Source organism: Heptranchias perlo, chromosome 10, assembly GCF_035084215.1.
Source record: "Heptranchias perlo isolate sHepPer1 chromosome 10, sHepPer1.hap1, whole genome shotgun sequence".
Lineage (NCBI taxonomy): Eukaryota > Metazoa > Chordata > Chondrichthyes > Hexanchiformes > Hexanchidae > Heptranchias > Heptranchias perlo.
Window position 1 is genome coordinate 71,751,220 of NC_090334.1, and position 23,258 is coordinate 71,774,477.

Consider the following 23,258-nt stretch of genomic DNA (forward strand, 5'->3'; position numbering starts at 1 on the left):
TTAGTTCCCAACCTTTTTTTTTATTCGTTCATGGGATGTGGGCGTCGCTGGCAAGGCCAGCATTTATTGCCCATCCGTAATTGCCCTTGAGAAGGTGGTGGTGGGCTGCCTTCTTGACTGAGTGGCTTGCTAGGCCATTTCAGAGGGTGATTAAGAATCAACCACATTGCTGTGGGTCTGGAGTCACATATAGGCCAGACCGGGTAAGGACAGCAGGTTTTTCCTTCCCTAAAGGACATTAGTGAACCAGATGGGTTTTTACAACAATCCGGTAGTTTCGTGGCCACCATTACTGATACTAGTTTTTTTTAATTCCAGATTTGATTTAATTAATTGAATTTAAATTCCCCAGCTGTTATGGTGGGATTTGAACTCATGACTCTGGATTATTAGCCCAGTAACATAACCACTATGCTACTGTACCCACGAAACCTCAGTCACCCTGCAACCACATCTCAGTAATGGCTACCAGATCAAACCCATTTATCTCTATTTGTGCCATTAATTCATCTATCTTGTTATGAATGCTTCATGCATTTAGATATAGTGCCTTGAATTTTAACTTTTTTTACTATTTTTCCCTGATGTGACCTTAGTCACTAATGCCCTATCACCTTTGTTAAACTCTCTGTCCCTTCCTGACACATTCTGCTCGTTTTTACCCAAATTGCTACTCTGCTCTACAGCCTTGACTTTTCTCTTTAGACTTATAAAGTTACCCTTACCTGAATCTCCCCCCCCCCACCCCCACCTTATTTGTTTAAAGCCCTATCTACCACCCTAGTTATTCGATTCATCAGGACACTGTTCCCAGCCCGGTTTAAGTGGAGCCCGTCCCAACGGAACAGCTCCCTCTTTCCCCAGTACTGGTGCCAGTACCCCAAGAATTGAAACCCCTGCTTCCCACACCACGTTTTCAGCCACAAATTTAATCATCCTACTTGTTTGTCCCTATGCCAATTTGCGCATGGCTCAGATAGTAATCTAGAGATTATTACCTTTGAGGTTCTGAACATGGACAAAAGAGCTGAATTCCAGAGGTGAGGTGAGAGTGACTGCCCTTGACATCAAGGCAGCATTTGACCGAGTGTGGCACCAAGGAGCCCTAGTAAAATTGAAGTCAATGGGAATCAGGGGGAAAACCCTCCAGTGGCTGGAGTCATACCTAGCACAAAGGAAGATGGTAGTGGTTGTTGGAGGCCAATCATCTCAGCCCCAGGGCATTGCTGCAGGAGTTCCTCAGGGCAGTGTCCTAGGCCCAACCATCTTCAGCTGCTTCATCAATGACCTTCCCTCCATCATAAGGTCAGAAATGGGGATGTTCGCTGATGACTGCACAGTGTTCAGTTCCATTCGCAACCCCTCAGATAATGAAGCAGTCCGAGCCTGCATGCAGCAAGACCTGGACAACATCCAGGCTTGGGCTCATAAGTGGCAAGTAACATTCGCGCCAGATAAGTGCCAGGCAATGACCATCTCCAACAAGAGAGAGTCTAACCACCTCCCCTTGACATTCAACGGCATTACCATCGCCGAATCCCCCACCATCAACATCCTGGGGGTCACCATTGACCAGAAACTTAACTGGACCAGCCATATAAATACCGTGGCTACGAGAGCAGGTCAGAGGCTGGGTATTCTGTGGCGAGTGACTCACCTCCTGACTCCCCAAAGCCTTTCCACCATCTACAAGGCACAAGTCAGGAGTGTGATGGAATACTCTCCACTTGCCTGGATGAGTGCAGCTCCAACAACACTCAAGAAGCTCGACACCATCCAAGATAAAGCAGCCCGCTTGATTGGCACCCCATCCACCACCCTAAACATTCACTCCCTTCACCACCGGCGCACTGTGGCTGCAGTGTGCACCATCCACAGGATGCACTGCAGCAACTCGCCAAGGCTTCTTCGACAGCACCTCCCAAACCCGCGACCTCTACCACCTAGAAGGACAAGGGCAGCAGGCGCATGGGAACAACACCACCTGCACGTTCCCCTCCAAGTCACACACCATCCCGACTTGGAAATATATCGCCGTTCCTTCATTGTCGCTGGGTCAAAATCCTGGAACTCCCTTCCTAACAGCACTGTGGGAGAACCGTCACCACACGGACTGCAGCGGTTCAAGAAGGTGGCTCACCACCACCTTCTCGAGGGCTATTAGGGATGGGCAATAAATGCCGGCCTTGCCAGCGACGCCCACATCCCGTGAACGAATAAAAAAAAAAAAACATAAGAACATAAGAAATAGGAGCAGGAGTAGGCCACATGCTCCTGTTGAACCACCATTCAATCAGTTCATGGAATCATAGAAGAATCAAAAAAAGGTTATAGCACAGAAGGACGCCATTCATCCTATAGAGTCCAGGCCAGCTCTATGCAAGAGCAATCCAGCTAGTCCCATTCCCCCGCTCCATCCCCGCAGCCCTGCAATTTTTTTCCTTTCAAGTACTTATCCATTTCCCATTTGAAGGCCATGACTGAATCTGCCTCCAGCACCCCCTCGGGCAGTGCATTCCAGATCTTAACCACTCGCTGTGTAAAAAGGTTTTTCCTCAGGTCACCTTTGGTTCTTTTGTCAATCACCTTAAATCTATGTCCTCTGGTTCTTGACCCTTTTGCAAATGGGAACAGTTTCTCTCTATCTACTCTGTCTAGATCCTTCATGATTTTGAATACCTCTATCAAATCTTCTCGCAACCGTCTCTGTTCCAAGGAGAACAACCCCAGATTCTCCAGTCTATCCACATAACTAAAGTTCCTCATCTCTGGAATCATTCTAGTAAATCTCTTCTGCACCCTCTCTAAGGCCTTCACATCTTTCCTAAAATGCGATGTCCAGAACTGGACACAATACACCAGTTGTGGCTGAATCAGTGTTTTACAAAGGTACATTATGACTTCCATGCTTTTGTACTCTATGCCTCTATTTATAAAGCCCAGGATCCCATTTGTTTTTTAACTGCTTTCTCAACCTGCTCTGCCACCTTCTACGATTTGTGCACATACACCCCCAGATCTCTCTGTTCCTGTACCCTTTTTAGAGTTGTGCCCTCTAGTTTTTTTTTTATTCGTTCATGGGATGTGGGCGTCGCTGGCGAGGCCAGCATTTAATGCCGTTGAATGTCAAGAGGAGGTGGTTGGACTCTCTCTTGTTGGAGATGTCATTGCCTGGCGTTTGTCTGGCGCGAATGTTGCTTGCCACTTATGAGCCCAAGCCTGGATGTTGTCCAGGTCTTGCTGCATGCGGGCACGGTCTGCTTCATTATCTGAGGGATTGCGAATGGAACTGAACACTGTGCAGTCATCAGCGAACATTCTCATTTCTGACCTGTGTCTTGACTCTTTGGGCCCGATTTTAGCACCGGGTTTCGGGTGCGTTCTTGGCGGGGGGGCCTCGAAAATCCCGATATCCAGGTGCGTGACCGGATCGCGCCTCGATCCCGCCCACTTCTGGGTTCCGTGCTGACGTGCGGGGGTGTGTGCGCAGCCCCCGCTGGTGGGAATCCCGCAGGCAATTAAAGCCAGCCGGATGCCACTTGAGTGTATTTACTTTGCTTGTTCAGGTCATTAAATGACCTGATTCAGCTGTCTTATTAGGAAGTGTGGGATTTTACCTTCAACTCAGACTGTTTCACATACTGGGGGAAACAGTCTCACTCCAAACGGACGTGTTGCAGCCAGCAGCCTGTGGCAGCTGCCAAGGTGCACTCCACAAGAGGGGGGAGACCCTTCATCAACGCAGGAGGCCACTCCGTTACATAGGGCAACGCCTGCCCTCCACAACCCCCCTCCAAGCCAGAAGATACACCGACGTGGAACCGCAGCCCCAGTGCGAGGATACACCTACCTACCGTGCACAACCCCTCAGACCAACACCTGCCAGATGGGGGCCGCTTCGACATCCTCGGAGGACGAGCAGCATCACCAGCCTCAGCAGCCTCGCAGTCCACGCCATCCGCCTCAGCGACGTGGAGCCCCCCAACACGGTGCTGTGGCACACCCACCTGCACAGCAGGAGGGAGGGCAACCGCAGAGAGAGATGCGTCGCAGGAGGCACTACCCTCCGCACAGGATCTACAGACCGAGGCTCAGCTTCATGGACCTCTCCGAGGAGCAGTGCATACGGAGGCTCAGAGTCACTCGCCAGGTAGTCGCCGACATCTGCAGCCTCCTTAATGACGAGCTGCTCCCGGATGGACCAAGCAGCATCTTCCTACCCGTCGCCATCAAAGTCACCACTGCCCTCAACTTCTTCGCCTCCGGATCCTTCCAGGGTGCCACCGGGGACATCACCGGGGTCTGTCAGTCCTCCGTACACAAGTGCATAAGGCAGGTCACCGATGGGTTGTTCCACAGGGCCTCGCACTACATCAACTTCTCCATGGACGAGCGCAGCCAGATGGAGAGGGCGGTGCAGGGTGCAGGGTGTAATCGACTGCACCCACATCGCCATACGGGCACCTCCGCATGAGCCAGGGCTGTTCATCAACAGGAAGGGGTATCACTCCATGAACGCCCAGCTCATTTGTGACCACCGCCAGAGATTCCCACACGTGCGCGCCAGATACCCTGGCAGCTGCCACGATGCCTTCGTCCTCAGGGAGTCCACCGTCCCGCCCCTCTTCCACGCACCCAACACCGGCAACGGCTGGCTCCTCGGCGACAAGGGATATCCCCTGCAAACGTGGCTTATGACACCTCTGAGGAACCCCATTACCGAGCCGCAGCGTCGATATAACGACAGCCACATTGCTACCAGGTCTACAATTGAGCAGGCTATAGGGCTGCCCAAGATGCGCTTCAGGTGCCTTGATCGTTCCGGGGGGGCGCTCCAATACACGCCACTCCGAGTGGGACGAATTATAGTTGTCTGCTGTGCCCTGCACAACATGGCACTTCAGAGAGGGGTGCCACTGGAGGAGGCCCCATGCACACCCGCCACCCACATTGAGGACGACAATGAGGAGGAGGAGGAGGAGGAAGAGGAGGAGTACGAGCGAGAGGAGGAGGAACGACCCATGGCCCGAACACCGGCTCACCTGCGTGCTCGTCAGGCCAGGGAGGCACTCATATGCCAACAGTTCTCCTAACATCACACTGTGCGAGGCGTTCACATGTCATAACGTGCACAGACGAGGGTCCATACAGGCTCCCTCCACTGAAGAGTGGTGCCTGCACACCTGCACCCACTGTATTATGCCCAATGGGTGGGACAGGGTGGTCGTCGTCATGATGAGGCGCACGGAAGGGACATATTGCACAAGCCGCAGAATTATGGACAAGAGGTGGCAGCATTGGTGAGAAAAAGTGAGTTTATTTCATGTTGCCATTCAAAGACTGGAAATAAAAATATAACAAATAGACAAACACCCTGGTGCAATCCCTGTGTGCTCACGGAACTTTGGGTTTTCGTTTCCTGGTACCCCTACGTGGTGCTACCCCTGTGGCTCCAGCAGAGGTGGTGGCAGGTTGCTCCTGTTCGTGCCCTGACCTGGTAGATGCCTTGGGCCGACGCCCCCTGGGTTTCGGTGCCCGTGAGGGCACCTCCACAGCCTTCCAGGCTGAAACCGGGGACATCCCCGGTGTCTCCCAGTCGTCTGCGCAGATGAGCCCTGCAAATACAGCTACACCCACTCTGCAGTGACACACTGGGTGGCATCAGTGGTGGGTCCTCATAGGGATACCCAGGAGCAGGCATTATTGCACAAACCGTCAGGATTCGCGGAGACATGGCAGTAGTGGAGCCAATATAATGTGTGATGTGAGTTGTTCTTTAATTCAATAGAAGTAAGAACCATGACAAACCCTCCAACACCCTTGTGCATCCCCTTCATGCTCACGACACGTTTGCCTTACGCTGCCTACTGCACATGTGTGATGCATGCCCTGTGGCTGCAGCACAGGTGGTGGCAGGTTGAGTGAGGCTGGCCGTGAGAGAGATGCACGAGAGGGTGAGTATGGGATAAAGCCATGAGATTGTATGAGGATTGGGTTGCGTGGTAGTGGCGGGGTGAGTACTCGCGAGGTGAGTAGGTGCAGGTGAGATGAGGATGAGGTTTGAGTGTGTATGAGGGGTCATGTGACAGAGTAGTGTTGGTAGTGCCGAAGGAGATGTGGGTTGGGGGCAGTGTTGTGGCAGGCAGAGTGTAGGGGAAAGACTACGTGTTCTCACTGTGGCTGACCTACTGAGGTCATTGGTGCGCCTCCTGCACTGTATGCAGGTGGGCAATATGTTGCTGGCGCAGCTGACCCCCTCTGCCACCTCGAGCCAGGCCTTCTTCGTGGCAGAGGCAGGCCACTTCCTCCCGGCCGCCGGGGGGAAGATCTCTGTCCTCCCCCTCCTCCTCACCCCATCTAATGATACCTGGGGTGAGGCATCATTAAACTGGGAGCAGCCTTCCCCCTGGGCTGCTCCATGCTGTAATTTTTTCAGTTTGTGGCAGCATCTGTGGAGGACTGCCCCTTTAAATAGAGCGCCTCCAGCTGACAGATCTTACTGCGCATGCGCAGCCCGCCCGACGCGCTGATCAGCAGCGCGGAACCCGGAGGAGCAGGTAAGTGGCTCCAATTAGTGGGTTGCCTGCTACGATCGCGCGGGAAACCCACTAATTTCACCGGGCGCGTTGAAAACCCGCCCGCTGGCCTACCCCCCGGGAACCCGCACCCCTGGTAAAATCGGGCCCTTTGTGTTCTCCTCACAGCCTACTTTCCCACCTAGCTTTGATTCGTCAGCAGCTTTGATACATTACACTTGGTCCCTTCATCTAAGTCACTAATGTAGATTGTAAATAGCTGAGGCCCAAGCAACGATCCTTGTGGCACCCTACTAGTTACAGCCTGCCACCTGAAAATGACCCGTTTATCCCTGCACTCTGTTTTCTGTCCATTAACCAATCCTCTATCCATGCTAATATGTTACCCCCAACTCCATGAGCCCTTAGCTTGCATAACAACCTTTTATGTGGCACCTTATCGAATGCCTTTTGAAAATCCAAATATATGACATCCACTGGTTCCCCTTTATCTACCCTGCTAGTTACATTCTCAAAAAACTGATTGTTTTGTGAAACACAATTTCCCTTGCATAAAACCATGTTGACTCTGCCTAATCGTATTATGATTTTTTAAGTGCCCAATTTGTGTAATCTCTCCTCGTAACTTAACCCTTGAAGTCCGGGTATCATTCCAGCAAACCTACGCTGCACTTCCTCCAAAGCCAATATGTCCTTCCGAAGGTGCAGTGCCCAGAACTGTACTTCAGGTGCGGTCTAACCAGGGTTTTGTATAGCTGCAGCATAACTTCTGCCCCCTTGTACTCCAGTCCTCTAGATATAAAGGCCAGCATTCCATTAGTCTTATTGATTATTTTCTGCACCTGTTCATGACACTTCAATGATCTATGTACCTGAACCCCTAGGTCCCTTTGGACAGCCACTGTTTTTAACTTTTTACCATTTAGAAAGTACCCTGTTCTATCCTTTCTCGATCCAAAGTGGATGACCTCACATTTGTCTACATTGAATTCCATTTGCCACAGTTTTGCCCATTCACCTAATCTATCAATATCGCTTTGTAATTTTATGTTTTCATCTACACTGCTAACAATGCCACCAATCTTTGTGTCATCGGCAAACTTAGATATGAGACTTTCTATGCCTTCATCTAAGTCGTTAATAAATATTGTGAATAATTGAGGCCCCAAGACAGATCCCTGCGGGACTCCACTGGTCACATCCTGCCAATGTGAGTACCTACCCATTATCCCTACTCTCTGTCGCCTTTCGCTCAACCAACCAACTTCCTAACCAAGTCCGTACTTTTCCCTCGATTCCATGGGCTTCTGTCTTAGCTAGCAGTCTGTTATGTGGGACCTTATCAAATGCCTTCTGGAAGTCCATATAAATAACATCCATTGACATTCCCCTGTCCACTACTTCAGTCACCTCTTCAAAAAATTCAATCAGGTTTGTCAGGCATGACCTACCTTTCACAAATCCATGCTGGCTCTCTCTGATTAACTGAAAATTCTCGAGGTGTTCAGTCACCCCATCCTTAATTATAGACTCCAGCATTTTCCCCACAACAGATGTTAGGCTAACTGGTCTATAATTCCCTGGTTTCCCTTTCTCTCCTTTCTTAAAAAGCAGAGTGACATGTGCAATTTTCCAATCTAGAGGGACAGTTCCTGAATCTAGAGAACTTTGAAAGATTATAGTTTGGACATCTGCAATGTGCTCACCTACTTCCTTTAAAACCCTGGGATGGAAACCATCTGGTCTTGGAGATTTGTCACTCTTTAGTGCTATTACTTTCTTCATTACTGTTGCTTTACTTATATTAATTTTATCACGTCCCTTTCCCCGATTCAATATTAGTTTTCTTGGGATTTCCGGCATGCTATCCTCTTTTTCTACTGTAAATACTGACGCAAAGTAATTTTTTATTCAACATTTCTGCCATTTCCCCATTGTCAATGACAATATCCCCACTTTCAGTTTTTAAGGGGCCAACACTGCTCCTGACCCCACCCTCTTTTTCCTAATGTAACTATGAAAGTTCTTCGTATTGGTTTTAATATCCCTTGCAAGTTTCTTTTCATACTCTCTTTTTGTAGTTCTTACTATCTGTTTTGTGACCCTTTGTTGATCTTTATATCTTTCCCATTCGCCAGGATCTGTGCCATTTTTTGCCTTTTTGTATGCCCTTTCCTTATGTCTTATACTGTCCCTTACCTCTTTAGTTGTCCATGGCTGTTTTTCTTGGCAAGTAGAGTTCTTGCCCCTCAGGGGTATAAACCGATTCTGTATCACGTTAAATGTTTCTTTAAACATTTCCCACTGATCATCAGTCGTTTTACCCATTAACAGATTTGCCCAGTTTACTGTGGACAGTCTCTGTCTCATCTCATTGAAGTCGGCCTTACCCAAGTCTAGAATCTTAGGAGCTGACTCACTTTTTTCCCTTTCTAACACTACATTGAACTCGATCATGTTATGATCGCTATTGGATAGATGTTCATGTACAGTTAAGCCGTTAACTAAATCTGGTTCATTACTCATTACTAAATCTAGTATGGCTTGCCCCCTTGTTGCCTCCAGGACATACTGCTGTGGAAAACTATCCCGAACACACTCATTAAATTCACTACCTTTCTGACAGTTGCTAGTCTGCTTTTCCCAATCTATGTGAAGGTTAAAGTCCCCCATTAAGACCACTATGCCTTTGTTACAGGCTTGCCTAATCTCCGCATTTATACAATCTAGCACTTCAGAGCTGCTGCCTGGGGTCCTCTACACAATTCCCACTGTAGTCTTAGATCCTTTCCTATTTCTCAATTCAACCCATAAGGTCTCTGTTGGCTGCTTACCTCTCGTTATATCCTCCTTTATCATTGAAGTGATTTCATCTCTGATCATTAAGGCGACTCCTCCCGCTCTTCCATTTTCCCTGTTTCTCCTGTAGACTTTATATCCCGGTATATTTAGTTCCCAATCTTGGCCATCCTGCAGCCATGTCACAGTGATAGCTATCATGTCATACCCTCCAATTTGAATTTGAACCTGTAGTTCATTTAATTTATTCCTTATACTCCGTGCATTTGTATATAGAACTCTTAGTCGGGCCACACACCCTAGCCTGACCTTCAGCTTTGATGCTTGGTTAATCGCCTTACACCTTCTAGTTTTCACTTCATCTGTAGTGTCTAAAGTACACTTTCTGCTGCTCTACGCTTTTCCCTTTCACCTGTCCCTGACCACTAAACAAATCTAAACCACTACCTAACCTAAGAGGTGTGACTGCCTCCTGGCTCAAAGTGTCCTGGTAACTCTCCCCCTCCCTGATGCATCGCAAAGTCTGCATCTCAGACTCCAGCTCAACAACTCTGAGCTGAAGTTCCTCGAGTTGCAGACATTTGCTGCAGATGTGGTTGCCTGGGATCTCCACAAACTCCCACATGCTGCAGTTACGGCAACACTAACTACACCGCCATCTCAATCTAACCTTGTTTTATTAATATACTTAGTTAAATGATTTATGTAATTAATTCACTTGATTTATTTTTAGTTAATTTTTAAACTAATTAATTGATCTAGTTTAAGTTATTAATTAAATAAAGTATTAGCATGTTATAGGTACTTGGTGTATATCACTCCCCAAGCTTGAGAGTAAAAAAATGTATCACTCATCAACCAGTCTCCGACCTGCTGTCCTCTGATGTCGCTCTTTTGAACTAGAATCATAGAATCATAGAAGTTACAACATGGAAACAGGCCCTTCGGCCCAACATGTCCATGTCGCCCAGTTTATACCACTAAGCTAGTCCCAATTGCCTGCACTTGGCCCATATCCCTCTATACCCATCTTACCCATGTAACTGTCCAAATGCTTTTTAAAAGACAAAATTGCACCCGCCTCTACTACTGCCTCTGGCAGCTCGTTCCAGACACTCACCACCCTTTGAGTGAAAAAATTGCCCCTCTGGACCCTTTTGTATCTCTCCCCTCTCACCTTAAATCTATGCCCCCTCGTTATAGACTCCCCTACCTTTGGGAAAAGATTTTGACTATCGACCTTATCTATGCCCCTCATTATTTTATAGACTTCTATAAGATCACCCCTTAACCTCCTACTCTCCAGGGAAAAAAGTCCCAGTCTGTCTAACCTCTCCCTGTAAGTCAAACCATCAAGTCCCGGTAGCATCCTAGTAAATCTTTTCTGCACTCTTTCTAGTTTAATAATATCCTTTCTATAATAGGGTGACCAGAACTGTACACAGTACTCCAAGTGTGGCCTCACCAATGCCCTGTACAACTTCAACAAGACATCCCAACTCCTGCATTCAATGTTCTGACCAATGAAACCAAGCATGCCGAATGCCTTCTTCACCACCCTATCCACCTGTGTCTCCACTTTCAAGGAGCTATGAATCTGTACTCCTAGATCTCTTTGTTCTATAACTCTCCCCAACGCCCTACCATTAATGGAGTAGGTCCTGGCCCGATTCGATCTCCCAAAATGCATCACCTCACATTTATCTAAATTAAACTCCATCTGCCATTCATCGGCCCACTGGCCCAATTTATCAAGATCCCGTTGCAATCCTAGATAACCTTCTTCACTGTCCACAATGCCACCAATCTTGGTGTCATCTGCAAACTTACTAACCATGCCTCCTAAATTCTCATCCAAATCATTAATATAAATAACAAATAACAGCGGACCCAGCACCGATCCCTGAGGCACACCGCTGGACACAGGCATCCAGTTTGAAAAACAACCCTCTACAACCACCCTCTGTCTTCTGTCGTCAAGCCAATTTTGTATCCAATTGGCTACCTCACCTTGGATCCCATGAGATTTAACCTTATGCAACAACCTACCATGCAGTACCTTGTCAAATGCTTTGCTGAAGTCCATGTAGACCACGTCTACTGCACAGCCCTCATCTATCTTCTTGGTTACCCCTTCAAAAAACTCAATCAAATTCGTGAGACATGATTTTCCTCTCACAAAACCATGCTGACTGTTCCTAATTAGTCCCTGCCTCTCCAAATGCCTGTAGATCCTGTCCCTCAGAATACCCTCTAACAACTTACCCACTACAGATGTCAGGCTCACTGGTCTGTAGTTCCCAGGCTTTTCCCTGCCGCCCTTCTTAAACAAAGGCACAACATTTGCTACCCTCCAATCTTCAGGCACCTCACCTGTAGCTGTCGATGATTCAAATATCTCTGCTAGGGGACCCGCAATTTCCTCCCTAACCTCCCATAACGTCCTGGGATACATTTCATCAGGTCCCGGAGATTTATCTACCTTGATGCGCGTTAAGACTTCCAGCACCTCCCTCTCTGTAATATGTACACTCCTCAAGACATCACTATTTATTTCCCCAAGTTCCCTAACATCCATGCCTTTCTCAACCGTAAATACCGATGTGAAATATTCATTCAGGATCTCACCCATCTCTTGTGGTTCCGCACATAGATGACCTTGTTGATCCTTAAGAGGCCCTACTCTCTCCCTAGTTACCCTTTTGCCCTTTATGTATTTGTAGAAGCTCTTTGGATTCACCTTTGCCTGATCTGCCAAAGCAATCTCATATCCCCTTTTTGCCCTCCTGATTTCTCTCTTAACTCTACTCTGGCAATCTCTATACTCTTCAAGGGATCCACTTGATCCCAGCTGTCTATGCATGTCATATGCCTCCTTCTTCTTTTTGACTAGTGCCTCAATCTCCCGAGTCATCCAAGGTTCCCTACTTCTACCAGCCTTGCCCTTCACTTTATAAGGAATGTGCTTACCCTGAACCCTGGTTAACACACTTTTGAAAGCCTCCCACTTACCAGACGTCCCTTTGCCTGCCAACAGACTCTCCCAATCAACTTCTGAAAGTTCCTGTCTAATACCATCAAAATTGGCCTTTCCCCAATTTAGAATTTTAACTTTTGGGCCAGACCTATCACTCTCCATAGCTATCTTAAAACTAATGGAATTATGATCACTGGTCCCAAAGTGATCCCTTACTAACACTTCTGTCACCTGCCCTTCCTTATTTCCCAAGAGGAGGTCAAGTTTTGCCCCCTCTCTAGTCGGGCCATCCACATACTGAATGAGAAATTCCTCCTGAATACACTCAACAAATTTCTCTCCATCCAAGCCCCTAATGCTATGGCTGTCCCAGTCAATGTTGGGAAAGTTAAAGTCCCCTACTATTACCACCCTATTTTTCTTGCAGCTGTCTGTAATCTCCTTACATATTTGCTCCTCAATTTCCCGTTGACTATTTGGGGGTCTGTAGTACAATCCTATCAAAGTGATCTCTCCCTTCTTATTTTTCAGTTCTACCCATATAGACTCAGTGGGCGAACCCTCGGATATATCCCCTCTCACTACTGCCGTGATGTTCTCCCTAATCAAGAACGCAACTCCCCCTCCTCTCTTACCTCCTGCTTTATCTTTCCTATAGCATCTGTACCCTGGAACATTGATCTGCCAGTCCTGCCCCTCCCTTAGCCATGTTTCAGTAATAGCTATAACATCCCAGTCCCATGTACCCATCCATGCCCTGAGTTCATCTGCCTTGCCCATCAGACTTCTTGCATTGAAATAAATGCAGTTTAATCTAGACTTCCCTTGGTCTTTGCCCTGCTTTCTCAGACCATCTGTCCGGTCATGTTCTGTACACTCTCCCTTACTGCCTTTTGTTTCTGTCACCACTTTATTTCCCACTGACTTCCTGCATCGGTTCCCATCCCCCTGCCACATTAGTTTAAACCCTCCCCAACAGCACTGGCAAACACTCCCCCTAGGACATTGGTTCCAGTCCTGCCCAGATGCAGACCGTCCAATTTGTACTGGTCCCACCTCCCCCAGAACCGGTTCCAATGGCCCAGGAATTTGAATCCCTCCCTCTTGCACCATCTCTCAAGCCACGTATTCATCTTAGCTATCCTGTCATTCCTACTCTGACTAGCCCGTGGCACTGGTAGCAATCCTGAGATTACTACCTTTGAGGTCCTACTCTTTAGTTTAACTCCTAACTCCCTAAATTCAGCTTGTAGGACCTCATCCTGTTTTTTACCTATATCGTTGGTGCCTATATGCACCACGACAACTGGCTGTTCACCCTCCCCCTCCAGAATGTCCTGCAGCCGCTCCGAGACATCCTTGACCCTTGCACCAGGGAGGCAACATACCATCCTGGAGTCTCGGTTGCGTCCGCAGAAACGCCTGTCTATTCCCCTTACAATCGAGTCCCCTATCACTATAGCTCTGCCACTCTTTTTCCTGCCCTCCCGTGCAGCAGAGCCAGCCACGGTGCCATGAACCTGGCCACTGCCACCTTCCCCTGGTGAGCCATCTCCCCCAACAGTATCCAAAACGGTATACCTGTTTTGGAGGGAGATGACCGCAGTGGACCCCTGCACTGCCTTCCTACTCTTCCTCTGTCTGTTGGTCACCCATTCACTATCTCCCTCAGTAATTTTTATCTGTGGTGTGACCAACTCACTGAACGTGCTATCCACGACTTTCTCAGCATCGTGGATGCTCCAAAGTGAGTCCATCCGCAGCTCCAGAGCCGTCAAGCGGTCAAACAATAGCAGCAGCTGGACACACTTCCCGCAGGTGAAGGAATCAGGGATACAGGAAGGATCCCTGAATTCCCACATCCCACAAGAGGAACATGACACGGCCCTGGGATCTCCTGCCATGACTTAACCCTTAAATTAGCTTAACAACAACTACAATGTCAAGAGAAAAAAAAGGAAAGAAAAACTACTTACCACTCCCTTTAAGGAGTTTACTCCTTTAAATTGTTCTCAATTTAGAGAATGTTAACTACACTAGGGACCTTGATTCACTAAAAAATAAACGCTACTTCCTATAAGACCTGCAGACCTTCCCTTTCCTTTTACTTCAGTTGCTGTAGATAAGTAGAAATACTCACCTGAACCTACTCACCAATCAGGTGCCTCCCCTGTGTCGCGTCCCGATCTGATTCCTGACGTCACTTCGAACTCGGTCGCAGCTCCGCTCCGCTCGGCTCCTCTCAGCGCTCTGAAATCCCGCCTTTTATCGGACGCTCCCTCCGCTCCACTCGGCTCCTCTCAGCTGTTCTCAGCGCTCTGAAATCCTGCCTTTTATCGGACGCTCTCTCCGCTCCGCTCGGCTCCTCTCAGCTGTTCTCAGCGCTCTGAAATCCCGCCTTTTATCGGACGCTCCCTCCGCTCGGCTTGGCTCCTCTCAGCTGTTCTCAGCGCTCTGAAATCCCGCCTTTTATCGGACGCTCCCTCCGCTCCGCTCGGCTCCTCTCAGCTGTTCTCAGCGCTCTGAAATCCCGCCTTTTATCGGACGCTCCCTCCGCTCGGCTCGGCTCCTCTCAGCGCTCTGAAATCCCGCCTTTTATCGGACGCTCCCTCCGCTCGGCTCGGCTCCTGTCTGTGTTTGAGTTGGTCGCAGCTTTATGTACTGTGCTCTTGGTCGCTGGTTCCGCTTCTTCTGCTCTCAGGCCTCCTCTCCTTTTAACCCCAATAACCACTAAAAACATTAAGCAATGAACTAAATACCTACTGACTTATCCTCAGTGCTCCTTTTTGTCTTGTGACGTCACTTTTAATTTTTTTCTTGATTTTTGATTCCTCGCGCGGCTCTCTTAATACTCAGCTCAGTCTTAGTCTTAGTCTAGTCTACTTTAGTCTAGTAGTCTCGTCTAGTAGTTTAGTCTTGTCTAGTCTATAGTTCTTTGGTTTAAATTACTTAGCACCTCCTTCCCCCTCTGCACCCAATTCCCACATTCACCAAATTCCCAGTTAAATGTCCTCACTGTGTTAGCGCTTCACTCCGTTAGAGGTTCACTCTCTGTCTTTCCCAAACTCTGTGCTCAAGCTCCCTGCTTTTGTAAAGATCCTTGTACTATATACAAAGAGGTTAGGAAAGAAGTCAAAAATACAATTGGGAAGACAAAGAGGAACTGCGAGATTCAATTATCAAGGAATATAAAAAGAAATAGTAAAGTAGTCTACAGACACATAAACAACAAAAGAAAAATCAGATTAGGGATAGGGCCACTAAGTGATGCACACGATAAACTCAGAGGTAACGACAGCGAAATGGCAGAAATATTGAATTGTTACTTTGCCTTCATATTTACCAGGGAGACTAACAAGGTGGGCAGGACATTAGAAGAGGAGATCGAAAAAGATATTAAAACATTTAAGATAAAAAGGGGAGAGATAATTGATAAACTCATCAAACTTATGGAGGATGGTGCGGATGGATTGCATCTGTGAATATTAAAAGAAGTTAGGGAGGAGATAGCAGAGGCACTATTACATATATTTTAAAAATCACCAGAAAAGGGAATGGTACCAGAGGACTGGCGGACAGCTAATGTTATTCCTATATTTAAAAAGTGAGATAGACCAAGTCCAGTATACTAAGTATACCAGTTAGCTTAACATCGGTGGTAGGAAAGATAATGGAATCTTTACTCAAAGATGTAATAGAAAGACATCTAGAGAACGAAAATATAATAAAGAATAGTCAGCACAGATTTCAGAAGGGAAAGTCATGCTTGACCAACCTTACTGAATTCTTTGAAGAAGTAACAAAAAGTGTAGACAAGTGTAATGTAGTAGATGTAATATATTTGGATTCTCAAAAGGCCATCGATAAGGTACTGCATTGTATACTGATGGCTAATGTCAGAGCATGTGAAGTCGGGACAGGTAGCAGAATGGATAGCAAGTTGGCTACAAAACAGAAAACAGAGAGTAGGGGCTAAGGGTAGCTAACACTGGTAAAAGTAGGAAGCGGTGTTCCACAGGGATTGGTACTGGGACTACTGTAGTTCACAATTGACATTAACGATTTGGATTGGGGAATCGGAAGTACAATTTCAAAATTTGGGCACAACACCAGATAAGGGGGTATAGTTAATACAAAGGAGAAATGTGTCAAAGCTCAGGAAGACATTAATAAAGTTGCAGAATGGCAGTGTAATTGGCAAATGAATTTCAATATAGATAAGTGTGAAGTGGTGCATTTTGGTAAGAAGAATAAGGAGGACACATATTGCTTGGATAATAAGAGTCTAAACGGGATAGAAGAGCAAAGGGATCTCGGGGGACAGATACTCAAATCACTAAAAGCAGTAATGCAGGTTAATTAGGCCATAAAAATGGCAAATCAAGCACTATGATTCATTTCTAGAGGGATAGAATTGAAAAGCAAAGAAGTTATGTTAAACTTGTACAGAACCTTGGTTAGACCACACTTGGAGTATTGGAGTTCTGATCTCCGTGTTATAGAAATGATATGGGGGAATTGGAGAGGGTGCAAAAAAGATTCACAAGGATGATACCAGAACTGAGAGATCTTTAAGATAATGAAAGGGTTGGATAGGGTAGACGTAGAGAAAATGTTTCCACTTGTGGGGGAATCCAAAACTAGAGGTCATAAATATAAAATAGTCACTAATAAATCCAATAGGGAATTCAGAAGAGACTTCTTGCTCAGCATGAATCTTTAGACAGTTTGTCAAAAATGCAAAGCAATTCCATTTTGCAATGCTGCTTTTGAGGTACTTGTACAAGAAGTCCAGCAAAGCAAGGTTGCTGCATTTGCAACCCCAGAGCACCTTTCCCACAGGAACTTCATCTTAATACAATGTGTAGTTGAGGCAAATAGCATAGATGCATTTTAGGGGAAGCCAGACAAGCACATGAGGGAGAAAGGAATAGAAGGGTGTCCTGATAGGGTTAGATGAAGTAGAGAGGGAGGAGGTTTGTGTGGAGCATAAACACTGGCATTGACCTGTTTAGCCGAATGACCTGTTTCTGTGCTGTAATTTCACTGTAACTCAATGTAATTACTTAATCTAATCAGGAAGGTTGCTTGCTTTGAGCAAGGGACCATCGAATGTATTAATTGCCTAAAATGCAGGTGATGCAAATTGGAATTCTCATCAAACACTGCTTGTTGCAGTGTTGCAATTCTTTGACGTTTGTGTTTGTAGGTTATTAATATGGTGAGCACCATATAACAGATTGCCTCTGACTCACAGTCTGACTTTCAAAGCCATGGGCTGCTGTTCAAAAGATTTTATGAATATAAAAACCCGCACATAAATTCTAGCAAGTAATAAATCCTTCAAAATTAAAATTATGAAGGTAAATTTAATTAGCCCACTGCTAAAAGAGCAGGAGTGGACCACAACAAAAGTTATGCTGAGCCAACCTCACTGGATTTCATGAGGACAGCCCACATGAATTATGTATAGCCACCTTCCATCCAGATTAGGCCTTTCAGCAAGAGGGGCTCCTTAATTCTTGCTCAGCATGAATCTTTAGACAGCTTTTCAAAGATGTAGAGCAATTCCATTTTACAATGCTGCTTTTGAGGTACTTGTACAAGAAGTCCACCAAAGCAAGGTTGCTGCGTTTGCAACCCCAGAGCACCTTTCCCACAGGAACTTCATCTTAATGCAGTACTGGGCTACTTGCAGTCAAGGATACTATTGAGTCATCCATAAGCAACACTGGGCTGAAGTTACAATGAGGTGAATGCAGCCACTTGGATGATTATCAAACCCATTATAGGCATCTTACTTGGTTTGAGGTGGCAGACAGAACCAATGTTGTAATCAACAGGCCAAGGATGTGGGAGCAGATAAGGTAAAAATTTAACAGACTGAGGAAGTCTGCCAATGTAAGGCTGGCCAGAATTTCACATAAAAAGAAAATGAACAAATTATGCTTAAATTTCCTCTTAACCTATTAAATCCTGACTGAGGCTGCATGCATTTGCAAAAGTACTCTTTCCTAGTTCTACATACATGCCATATTGCAGCAGGGTGCAATTTACTACTGCCATTTCATATTGGAACTGTTGTCATCTCATGCATATTTCAAGTTTGCACAGGAGACAAAAGCAACATCGGTCAATCCTCGAGCAGATCATTGATGCATTGCTTGCCGAGGCAAAGAAAAAGATTATATTTTCTCCCTGGAAACCAAGCAACAGAATGCGATTGCCCTGCAATTTTTTTACAGTGCAGAATTCCCCGAAGTCCTGGATGGCACCCTTATCCATGGCATTCATGAACTGCAAAAGGTTACACTCCACCATTGTGCAGGTTGTCAGTGACCCGCATGATCCTGTATTGTTGGTCATTATCCACCCCAGTAAGCAGTCATAACGGCTCCATCTTCAGACAATCCTTTGAGCTTAGGTTACTTAAAAGAGAAGGCGGACAATCTTGCCTCATGACATCATTGAAACAGCCATGAGCAACAGTGGGCTGAAAGTACAACGAGGTCCATGCAGCCACCTGGATAATTATCACACTTACAGGTATTTTGAATTGGTATTTCAGATGCCTGGACAGATCAGAGGTCTCATAGAGAAGACTTTAAACTGAGTGTCAAATTGGCCCAGTGCACTTAAAATTCTCTCTGCATAGGTGCATGTTAGAGCGACCCAGAAACAACTTCAGCAACATTTACCAATGCACAAACTGCACTGGATGCCAAGCCTTTCACCGGCTGATATTTTAGTCTACATCACCAGAACCTTTCAGGACGTATTTGAAATAAAGTGCAAACAAATTTAAATCCATTCAAGTGATGTATGTATGGACTTCTGTTTTTTGCCGCATGCTTCCTCTTGATGATGGTTTATGTGTTCAAACCCTCTACTTCTAAGAGTGTCCCTAGTAGTTAAAGTAAGTGAGGTGGTATCAATTATACTGTGTCTTTTAAAAGAATGTAATTTAGAAAAAATGCTTGAAGTCAGGACACCTGTGCACTGCTTATATAAGGTAAAGTTAATTTTACCTGAATCTATTTAATCATTCATCCTGCTACAGAATTTAAATAAAAATGTTAGTTATTCAAAGAAGATCAGCATGGTCTGCTGAAAGAAGATTTAAGTGTGTAAAAGTGTGATATGCTTGAGTAACATTTATAATTGTGTAACAGTTTATGCTTAGATAATGATTGTACATTTAAATGTTATGCCTGCATCAGCTAGTATATTCAGCAAGATCAAAGTAGGTGTTTGGCATCTTGGAATTCTGTACTTTAATCAAGTGCATATTTATGCAATAATCTTCAGTAACATTTAGAAACAAATACACACAAGTAAAAGTTATTTTTTAACCAGAAGAGTCAGTATCAAAACAAAATATTAATGCAGTGGTGAGACTTATGTAATGCCTTTTATAGTAGACTGGCAATATTTTCAAAGTAGGTAATATTATATCATTTAAAAGAACAAAATAAGAACTTTTGTTTATATAGTTGTTTTTATATCTTCAGGACATCCCAAAGCGTTCACAGCCAATGAAGTGTAATCACTGTTGTTATGTAGACAAACAAGGCACTCCACAACACAATACACAGACACATCAATACACCATGTTATGGTACTGTCTATAAGATTATTTCATCTTAGATTTTAAAAAAATACAAAAGTCATTTGGGGCATTGCAGCTTTCCAGATTTCCAATGATCAGTGAATCAGGAATGTTGGGGTATAATAAGTTAATAGTAGATTGGAGATGATTTACCTTCTGAAATACCCTCTATGGATCAAATTGTTAATTTTTTTAAAATTTGCTCCCCTCTACAGCAGACAAGGCTGTTTCTGCAGTAAAGGGACCCTGTTTCAGATCATTGTCGAAAGGAAACTGCTCTCTGCCTCTTTCTCAGCAGATTGCGAAACAGATCTGCTGCTGCAGTCGTGTGGGCAAAGGATGGGGTAAAAACTGTGAAAGGTGTCCACTTCCTGGCTCAGGTAATAATCTTTTAAACATACTGGACCTCTGTTCTGCATAACTAGCTTAAGGTAAAAGAGATCTATTTATAGGAAGTTATAGAAGATCAGAATTGAAGTGATCTCTGGTAGTTTACACCACAAGCACCTGAAGTCGATGATGTCCTTTCATGCTGTGTTAAACAATGTAGTCAAGTTGTGTTTTTTTTTCAATGGAAAATTATCTTTCTCCTGATGCCACATCTGAAGCTAGCTGGGTTCAGGTGGATCAAGCTATTGGCCTAAAATTGATCATTGGCAACTGTTATAGAACTCCAGGTCAAGGACTCCTTCATGATGCGGCAGTCTGGGCACAAATCACAAGGGCAACTGTTTGTGTAATGAGGGATTTTAATTTTTCAGGCATTACAATTAGTAATGCATCAAGTATTGAGGGCAGAATAGCTTAAAGAGTTGTAGATATAACAAATAATTGTTTCCTCACAATATGTTAATGGGGAAACAGTTACTTTCATTTTTAATAATGACCCTGATTCAGTGTCAGGCCTCCATTTGAGGGAACACCTGGGCTACAGTGACCAAAATATTAAATTCAACTTTTTAAAATTCATTATCAGGATGTGGACATCGCTGGTAATGCTGGCGTTCGTTGCCCTTCTCTAGTTGTGCTAAGAAGGTGGTGGTGGGCCACCTTCTTGAATCACTATAGTCTTTGTGGTGAAGGTGCTCCCACAGTGCTGTTTGGTAGGAAGTTCCAGAATTTTGACCCAACGACAATGAAGGAGCGATGATATATGTCCACGTTCAGAAAGTGTGTGACTTGGAGGGGCACTTGGAGATGTTGGTATTCCCATGTACCTTGACCAGTCAAACCAAACCTTCTTAAAAAATAATGCTAGTAGCAGATTTTAAGAGGGCTAAATTTGCAAAGATGTAGATGACTTGAGCCAGGTTGCCCTACAAGGCAGAGCCAATACCATGCAAAATGGAATGCCTTCAAAGCCGTCTTAATGCAAAAAGAAACCATGTATGTACTTAGAAATAAAAGAAGATAAAACATAGCCAAATTGGTTAACAAGTCATGTTCAAGAGCAAATCAGAGTGGAGCAGAAATATTTTTACAGGCCTAAAGGAATTAATTTTCAGGAGAACAGGGATAAGCATTAATTTCAGCTAGACAACGAAAGCTTCTCTCTGAGCAGCTAAAAGGATATTGGAGAAGAAAATAGTGGATAGATATGGTAGAAATAGGAAGGTCTTTTTCAGCTATGTTAGAAGTCAGAAGGCCATTAAGGACTGCAGAGGACCATTGAAAGATTCCTCAGGGCAGATCCAGACGGATTCCCAGGATATGGCGGAGTATTTAAATGGCGACGTTGCATCAGTCTTCACTGAGAGGTCAATGCTGAGTCACCAATAATGCATCGTAGAGTTAATGATAAAGTTAAACATATCAATGTGAATGCAGATATAGTCCTGCCTTGATTAAGAGTTCTCAAAACAAATCAAGCTGCTGACCCTGATGACTTTCATCTGAGGGTACTCAAAGAAATGGGGGGGTTGCTATTTTACAGATTTCTGGGGTTTGGGATTGTTCCCTTGGATTGGAGAGAGCTCCATGTGGTGCCAATATTTCAAAAGTGCCATAAATTAGAACAGAGAAATTATAGGCCAATTAGCTTCTGTTCTGTTATAGGCAAGTTGCTGGAAAGGATCATTAGAGATACAATGTATAACTAACTTGGCTGAGAAAAGATTCTTACGTATGAACATACAAATTTTTTTTTATTCGTTCATGGGATATGGGCGTCGATGGCAAGGCCAGCATTTATTGCCCATCCCTAATTGCCCTTGAGAAGGTGGTGATGAGCCGCCTTCTTGAACCGCTGCAATCCCTCTGGTGAAGGTTCACCCACAGTGCTGTTAGGTAGGGAGTTCCAGGATTTGGATCCAGCGACGATGAAGGAACGGCGATATTTTTCCAAGTCGGGATGGTGTGTGAATTGGAGGGGAACGTGCAAGTGGTGTTGTTCCCATGTGCCTGCTGCCCTTGTCCTTCTAGGTGGTAGAGGTCGCGGGTTTGGGAGGTGCTGTCGAAGAAGCCTTGGCGAGTTGCTGCAGTACATCCTGTGGATGGTACACACTGCAGCCATGGTACGCTGGTGGTGAAGGGAATGAATGTTTAGGGTGGTGGAAGGGGTGCCAATCAAGCGGGCAGCTTTGTCCTGAATGCCGTTGAGCTTCTTGAGTGTTGTTGGAGCTGCACTCATCCAGGCAAGTGGAGAGTATTCCATCACACTCCTGACTTGTGCCTTGTAGATGGTGGAAAGGCTTTGGGGAGTCAGGAGGTGAGTCACTAGCCGCAGAATACCCAGCCTCTGACCTGCTCTTGTAGCCACAGTAGTTATATGGCTGGTCCAGTTAAGTTTCTGGTCAATGGTGACCCCCAGGATGTTGATGGTGGGGGATTTGGCGATGGTAATGCCGTTGAATGTCAAGGGGAGGTGGTTAGACTCTCTCTTGTTGGAGATGGTCATTTCCTGGCACTCGTGTGGCGCGAATGTTACTTGCCACTTATCAGCCCAAGCCTGGATGTTGTCCAGGTCTTGCTGCATGCGGGCATGGACTGCTTCATTATCTGAGGGATTGCGAATGGAACTGAACACTGTGCAATCGTCAGCGAACATCCCCATTTCTGACCTTATGATGGAGGGAAGGTCATTGATGAAGCAGCTGAAGATGGTTGGGCCTAGGACACTGCTCTGAGGAACTCCTGCAGTGATGTTCTGGGGTTGAGATGATTAGCCTCCAACAACCACTACCATCTTCCTTTGTGCTAGGTATAACTCCAGCCACTGGAGAGTTTCCCCCCTGATTCCCATTGCCTTCAATTTTACTGGGGCTCCTTGGTGCCACACTCAGTCAAATGCTGCTTTGATGTCAAGGGCACTTACTCTCACCTCACCTCTGGAATTCAG

General features: G+C 45.7%; 1 protein-coding gene across 1 annotated transcript in view; it reads left to right on the top strand.

Moving 5' to 3' along the window:
- LOC137326682 (latent-transforming growth factor beta-binding protein 2-like) overlaps positions 1–23,258 on the top strand; it is a 607,725-nt gene that overhangs the window by 343,768 nt on the left and 240,699 nt on the right. Inside the window, exon 11 of the mRNA XM_067992000.1 lies at positions 20,137–20,301. Coding sequence (XP_067848101.1) covers positions 20,137–20,301 — 165 coding nt within the window. The remainder of the gene's footprint in view (positions 1–20,136; positions 20,302–23,258) is intronic.